This window comes from Amblyomma mixtum, chromosome 5, assembly GCF_055824585.1.
Source record: "Amblyomma mixtum isolate Tamu chromosome 5, ASM5582458v1, whole genome shotgun sequence".
In the NCBI taxonomy this organism is placed as follows: domain Eukaryota; kingdom Metazoa; phylum Arthropoda; class Arachnida; order Ixodida; family Ixodidae; genus Amblyomma; species Amblyomma mixtum.
The window spans coordinates 90522505-90530148 of record NC_143016.1 but is presented as its reverse complement, the minus strand read 5'-3'; the positions used below and the strand labels follow the sequence as shown (position 1 = coordinate 90530148).

At 48.3% G+C, this 7644-nt stretch overlaps 1 protein-coding gene across 1 annotated transcript; it reads right to left on the bottom strand.

Moving 5' to 3' along the window:
* Positions 1 to 1751: 1751 nt before the first annotated feature.
* Positions 1752 to 7403, bottom strand: LOC149342994 (juvenile hormone acid O-methyltransferase-like). The gene is made up of 3 exons (XM_089542272.1): positions 6918 to 7403; positions 5314 to 5473; positions 1752 to 1915 (listed from the first exon to the last, which is right to left on the bottom strand). The coding sequence occupies exons 1-3, from the start codon at positions 7401 to 7403 to the stop codon at positions 1752 to 1754; spliced, it is 810 nt and encodes a 269-aa protein (XP_089398398.1).
* Positions 7404 to 7644: the final 241 nt, after the last annotated feature.

The following is a 7644-nucleotide window of genomic DNA, read 5'->3' as shown; positions in this document are numbered from 1 at the left end:
AGATTTAACGAGACTCTCCAAGAGGGCCGCGCTTCCGCGCCGTCCCCAAGGATGGCGCTGCGGTCCCACACTCACGCATGTGAAAGACCGGCCGCTGGGCTTTCAGCTCATGACATTTCCCCTTTTGCCAGGGAGATGCATACACGCTCGCGGAGTATTCGAACGCGTTGCATATACATTCCTGTCAGGCCTGCGTCTCGTCGTGTCCGCGTACGCTTCTGTATCGTCCTGCATTTCAATGCCGCCACCGTCACAGCTGTTTAAGCCGAGCAATGGAGCCTGATGAAAGGAGAGGTAGGAAGCGTCTTGCGGAAAGCGATCGCTTTGCGAGTGATACGCCACAGCAGAAGACTGCTCCCCCCGGCCGACAACACCATGATTGTGCGGCCACTCCTGAAAGCAACAAAGCCGCCACGGTTCGCGCCTCTAATAGTGCGGGCTTAGGTAGGCAGCCGCCACGGTTCGCGGCTGCCTACCTAAGCCCGCACTACTGCAGGCGATCGCTTCGACGCAACAAGAAGAGTGTGGTCTGCTGTGAACACTAGACCAATTTCAAGATTTTGACTAGTACCATCTACAACCAATGTGTTATGCCCGCAAACCTTTCATGCTTACTCTACTCTCGGTTACGGGAGAGGCAGAGATTTTTGTTCCTGGCGGGTTTTTCCATTGCTATGCGCTACTGCCTGTCTCATTAACGTCCTGATTACATCGGATACTGTCTAGATTTGTGTACAGCTCCGGCTACTTTAACTATCTTATCTGTATTGCTAAGGACATTGCTCTCCTCGTGTCTTAACGCATGCATCTTGTTTTTTTTTTGTTTTTTTTTCTGGCATCTCTTGCTCTTTCCCTACTGGGCTTTCAATCTTCTCCAGCACCCGCCATTGAAAAATTGGCAGCACAGTGCTCTCCGGATCAGATCTATTGGTGATTTTCACGAAACCGACGCCGCCGTTCGGCGGTGGCGTTAACCAATCTAGGAGGGGATCACAGCGCGCGGAACACCGTCGTTTGCCGCGCTGCCTCAGTGGTTCGCCAGTGTTATCAGATTACTGTCACAGTTTTAGTGCTTGAGCGCTGCTGCATGGATGTTTCCATGCTAAAGTTAAAGAAGGGCGGATAAGCATCATTCCATGAGTTTTTGGGTAGCAGCAATGCAGAGAGAGCGTGGGGAACAGGAAGTTTCCACACTGTAGTGCAACCTTGCAGACTACCGTGCTTATAAGGAACCTGCCCTATATTTCAAAAAACGTGATTTGCTTGACTAGAAGGGTCTATATAAATACTCAGCGCGGTTCGTCATGACACATCGCAGACCACTGCTGACTAACTGGCACATTGAAAGCGCGAATAGATTTGTGCATGACTCTCACAGTAATTGCGGGCTTCATTAGGGCATGCGTGTATGTGGATGGTGTGCTTCGTTATCTGTGGAGGGAGGGGTAAGGTGACAATATCATTGTGGTTCATTTGGCTCTTCACTGCCCCATGCCCTCGCTCTCGGTGGAATAAGTCAGACAGACAGGCGAGTGGAAAGTGTGAAATAGAGCCGGATGCGCTATACGCCATGATTTTCAAACGGGTTATCGTAATGCGAAAACTACATAAATGAAACGTTTGTATCTTTTAGTGAATACTTCATTTATTGTCAGCACGAAATCAAACACTGCTGTTCCGACGTCTACACCGTTAACGGTAGACAAAGCCGGGTACAAATTCACACTGTTGTTCTGAATCAGGAAACGCGGCTAGTTCTTCCGCTTAGACGCCATGATGACGTAAATCTTGAAAATGGACGGGTCAGTCTCGGGGCCATGAATCCGTCGGACCAGCGCCGTAACGTCAGACAAAAGCTGGGCTCTCTCATTCTCCGAAACCATGTGGTTGATTGGAAGAAGGCTCATGTGCGCTCCTGCAAATTCATTTAGGTTCACATAAAGAAGAGTTAGTGGGACACTTAAGCTCCGCCTTCAAGGGTATGACGCAACTGCGTTAAATGCCCCCTTCAGCGGTTTCTCTTCAGACGTAGTCACTGTTCATTGTTCACATTTATCACAATTATCAATACGCAGTTTTCACATTATTGTCTTTCAACTTTTCCACACTGCTGTCTACGCTCATGATGTTACTGAAATTAATGCCTCACTAAATAGCACGTCTCAAGTTAAGTCCATTAACTGCCATATTACTAAGCTTCAAATTAGGCAAACACCACGCGCACGTCATCTCCAGCTTCCCACCCTCTTGTACTGCCGAGAAGCCAACGTGCCTACGTGCTCTGGTCTGTAGCTTGCCTGGATGGTGCCTCAAAGCTGCGTTCGAATCCCGACAAAAAATTATGGAAATTGCGTAAACTCAATCTCTTTATAAATTCAATACGTTTGAGACATGCGCCAGTCTTTATTCCGCATCGGAAATCTTCTTTTCAGTTATTTTTATTCCAGGCATCCACGCATGGCATGGGTTTCCGGACAAAACGTCGCCGGTGCGACGCCGAGCTTTCCACTAAATTCAGCCTTAACACTCGCGCGTTAAAAATTACACAAACCATTGCTTGCCGGACAGTGGTTGAATGTTTTGTATGCCACCGGTAGTCATCAGATGGAAAGTACCGGCAGAAGCCACCACGTGCTAACTACAGTGACTATAGGTTCTCTTAATTTGCCAAACATGAATTAATCCATATATGATCTGAACATTGCACATGACAAGAAGCATACAGGTTTGCTTATCTTTTTCGTCAGTTCCGTCCCTCTTAGCAAGGCATTATTTCCTGAACAAAGCGTGACGGCACTGGTTTTGCAATGTGATTAGACGTATTTATTCCGTTTTTCGCAGCGCATTAAAGCATAAGCTTCACAATATGTAGGACAGCGTCAGTGCCAGATGCATAGTACTGGCTCTGCTAACGTGAACCTAAAACTGCCTGTCGAAAGACAGGCACTCACAAATCGTCTGAAAGTGATTGCGGCGACTTGCCAAACGGTGACAATCCGGCACATAGGGTTCGACGACACCGATTAACGCGACATTTCGTGGAGTCTGCACCCAAACCCATGATTTCTTTCTTGTCCATCCTAAAGAACGCCACTGACTGCAAGTTTTGACACCAGCAATTTCCTATCGCTGATGAGCGGTGGTGGTGGTGGAAAACATTTATTTAGGCTATTTACACGAGAGAGGGGGGCTGGTCCTTGAGGGCCAGCCCTCCTCTAGGCCCCCTTCAAGGGACCTATCCTATAATTTGTACGGGCCAGCCCTTACAAACTCTAGGAGAGGTCCCTAGCCCGGGACCCCTGCGGCTTCAGCCGCAGCTCGGCCCCTAGCGACTAGGGCTCTTTGACTCTCTAACGTAGAGGAACCGAGGAGGGCAGCCTCCCAGCTCTCTTGGGTAGACGAGGTGAAAGGGGGGCAAACGGGGTTAGAGGGGCATGACCACACCATGTGGTACACGGCCGAGAACGCTTACCCACAATGCGTTCACTCGCCGTTAAAAGCCGGATTAAAATATTGCAGCACTGCCGCGCATAGTACCATGTTGGTACATAAGCGAAGGAGCCAACGCTCCTCGCTTTTGGTTAGCCCTTTCGCAGGGGGATGAAAGCGGCTATGCTGTTTTTGATAAAACTGAATAATTTGTTTGTAGGTGATAGACTGATTAGGTTCTGATACCTTCGGCGGCGAATGTCGAGGCGATGCCCGGTGGCTGAACGCGTGGCTGAGGTATCCGCAGCCTTGTTTCTCCGTAGTCCCGCATATGGTGGGGTCCAGATGACGACACGCGTGTTCAGGCGATCCCGGTACTCGCATCTATGTAAGATTTTGGCGGGTCGTTCAGATATGTGTCCTTGTTGTAGATTTCAACAGGCTTCCCAGGAGTCGGTAATGATAAACCGGGAGTCTGGCCTGAGCGGACTCTACAGGCCTGATATTTTCATCATCTACAACAATATCCACATGCTTTCACAACGTTCTTACTTCGTCGAATAGGTACCGGGACGGCATTCACGCCTGTGTTCGGGTTAGTGCATAAATGACAGTGGACCGTATATGTGATTCCTGCGTTGCGCCAGCCAACTTCCAGCCCATGGTATTAATATGCTAAGCTTTAGTGAACACTGCGGCGCTGATATGCTTTCGTAGCTGGGTCGTCTTGACGCATGAATCGATTCTGCAAGACCCCACCCCACCCTTAGAAAGCAGTCTAGTGCCGCTCACTAAAAACCACTGTCATTGCCCCAATTTTGGTTCACACTTCAAAATCTCCACACGTCTAGCATTCCATCATTTTCCCGCTTGTAAATAAATAGTTTTGTTTCAATTCTCACAGCGCTCGCTGGTTGATCTTGATTGTGAGCGAGGCCTGGTCATGCAGGAGGCGATCTTTCCACATTACTGCATTGCCCAATAGAACGGCTGGTGACGGTGACCGTACAAGTCGCTCCAATGTGAAAGGGGACACGGCGTTAGGATTAAAACACTGATTACTCTATAAGTATGAACGGGAGGCGCATGTTTTTCCAATTTTCTATGCGTTTTTTTTTTTTGGGGGGGGGGGGGGGGTATAATAGCTACAAGGCATTTTCGATTTATACTTGAACTAAGAACATAATCAGTTATTTTGCGCGAACTCGCAGCTCCCATTGATATTCGAACTACCCGCGCGTCGCGCCTGTCACCGAGAGTCGCTAGGGCTACCGTAATTGACGTCAAGGACGCGATGTAAAGGGGCATTTATGGCGTTGCCCGTTGCTGGTTTAGTGTGCAGAAAACAAAAACTACCGTTTGCATTCACCTCCTGCCGCAATAACGTGATTAGGTTACTGCTAATCGGGTTGCACAAGCGTTCCGTCTAGTAACTGGTACTTACATGGAAACTTTAAAAAAATGTTCCACGTAATTTGTTCCACAAAGAATGTGTAACAACGTCTAAGTTAAATTTTGGTAGTTTTATGAGCAAAAATGTTCCGGATATCGTAAACATAGTTTATGTGAAACCGTGTTTCAGGACTACATGTTGGGGGAGGAGACGCTTACGAGAGTCAGCAGTCTGTAGCCATATGATCCGTGGAAAGAGGAGGAATGGACTCTATAGCTGCCTCTCCAACTTGTTCTTAGTGAGGGCAAAGAGTCTTTGTTTCTCTATTGAACATTGAATGAAGAGCTATGGCGCGTTCCCTTTTGTGAGGCAAATATTTTCGTGGAGTTAGGCCCGTCCACTGCGATGTTGGCTACCATTGTTTTTATTGTTTTTGTCGTTTACCTTGGTTTGTGCATTACTTCATTTTCTTTCCCAACTTGCGCACTTACCGACTAATTCATCTTCGGTTAAGCCGTCGAAGGCCGCCAACCTAGCAAGTGTGAAGACAGTGGGCGTGAGGTCGGCTTTGTTGAGCAGCGAAGACATGCAACGGATTTGCTCTCTCTTGTCTGTCATGTAGTGGTTGTCCGGAGCGAACGCCAGTAACGTCTGCAAACAACGTACACAGTCAATCAGTGCCAAAGCACTCCATCATTGAGGGCCGCGTTAGTAGCGCTGCGAACAAAGCAGGGAAACCAGGTGTTCTCAGATAACTTAATCAAAGTGAGCACCTACGGATGCAGTGCGTAGAAGTCACTGCTTCACAGTGTTGTCATTTAATCCGCGGCATTAAGCTCACTCAGTCATGAGCTTATGGCAAGGGACATTTAAGCGCCCGTATCGATGCACATCAAAGATAAAAATCGTGAGGTTAGCTGTGTCCTAGTCATCTCAAGGATTTTAAAACGAAAGTGTCTAGTACCCCCATGTCGGAAAGAAACTGTCCGGCGTCGGTGTTGGCGACCGTTTGAAGCCCCGTAGCTGGAGCGCCCGGACCAACCGGTCGCTCCGGAAAACCTACATGGGCATTCTGACCACGTGACCTTGCAGTGTCATCACAGTTTGCCTACCATATTGTGAGCAAACTGACCGCTGTGGCAAATGGCAGTTAAATTAATGATTGGTCGTGAGCAGGTTGCTCTTCCCGACCAGCCGGGATCTCACAAGCCCTACCGGTGGCCGCACCTGCCATCGCATCGCAGTGGTGCATCCCTTACCCGTTACACCACTCCGCCAGGAGTGGTATGAAGATCTCCAGTGAAATATGAATCTAATGTCGAGGCATATAAACATGAACTCATTAAAACTATCGCGTCGTGTCTTTAAGGCGAAGCTTAAGTGTCCCCTCCAGATTTTTTTTATAGTTAAGCTCTTGTTGTCGATTACGGACTCCCTTCTGAACATAGCTCGGCTTTTTCGTCGGTTGCGCATACCATGTAGACACTGCGCGCAAGACTATGTTCTACGGTCTTACCTCTGTAGATGTGCCCATCTCAAGAACAAGGACAGCATCTACGAACAAGTCAAGCTGCCGCCGGCTTGGGATGTTGCTAAATTAATCCGAACACTTCGCTCGTATTAAAGTGATGGAAGATGTCATCACTATTGTAAAGCAGTCAGTGTTATAAGCGAACAACTTTGATGCGCAACAAGGGCATCTACCGCCAGTTCGCCGTTTTTTCCGCATACCGGTAGGTTAACTGAGCAACTCCGTTTCAAAAAAGAACAGCAGGATACGTGGCATGGACATTCGTCTGTGTATAATTATGTGAACAACGAATGTTATGAGGTGCTCTGCTGAAATAATTGTTTGTTCGTTTACACAGCAAAACCTGTCCGAGGGTGACGTGCGGCTCTGATGTCACTGTTGTTGAATAAAATCATTGTATATATTCTCACCTCTTTAACCCTATCACAAGAGATTCATGCGGATGCAGTCTTAACGCGACGTCGTACGTGTCCTAGCCGTGCAGTGTGCCAACCGACGGAGATTGACGCAGAAAAACAGCCGCTTAATTATATCAACGTGCAAAACAAAGGATCACCATATTACCTTCGAATACTTGGCCCATCGGTCCATGCTAGCAAGAAGACTCCAAACTGCGGCAGGTTGCTGCGTTGCCGGAATTACCAGAAGGCATTCTCCGTCTGAAGTGAGAAGACTGGCGATATTTTTCAGCGCAGCGCCTTGATCCTTCAGCCACTGAAGGCAGTAAAAAGAGTAAACTCGGTCGAACTGACCGTAGTCACGGATGAAATCGCTGACGTCACTGCCAATGTCGAGCACATAGTGTTCGACCTTCTTGTGAGCGAAGCGTTGCTTCGCAAACTGTATCATTTCCTTGGAACAGTCGATGGCGACAATCCTTCGGCACGGAAGGCATCGTGGAAGAAGGCAGTCGCGCGTGAAGTCTCCGGTTCCGCATCCAACGTCGAGGAACTGCATAGTGGCGTTCGGCTCAGCGAAGAACGCTGGTTGGCAGAAGTCAAGTACGGCGCTGCTGTGGTCTCTTTGCAGGCCGTTGTTGTTCGCGTACATACGAGTGCTTAAGCAAGGGGTGTCCATCGCCGGATACAGGAAATGCACAGGTACTGCAAGCAATAGTTTCCGTGCAGAGAACACACCCAGATGATCAATTTCATATGCAGGAAGAGAAACGAGATTAATTAATGCTTCTCCCCCATAACCGCAACATTTTTACAGCAACAGCTGCTAACCGCCCGTTCGCCAGTTTTGCGTTGTCGTAGTAGTAGCAGTATATAGCAGTGTATTGTACTCA

Coding starts and splice junctions, on each gene's coding strand:
- LOC149342994 (XM_089542272.1), bottom strand. CDS start 7,403: ATGTACGCGAACAACAACGGCCTGCAAAGAGACCACAGCAGCGCCGTA. Junction 5,474..6,917: donor GATGGGCCAAGTATTCGAAG/GTAATATGGTGA, acceptor CGTTGTTTGCAG/ACGTTACTGGCGTTCGCTCC. Junction 1,916..5,313: donor AACCGAAGATGAATTAGTCG/GTAAGTGCGCAA, acceptor ATGAATTTGCAG/GAGCGCACATGAGCCTTCTT.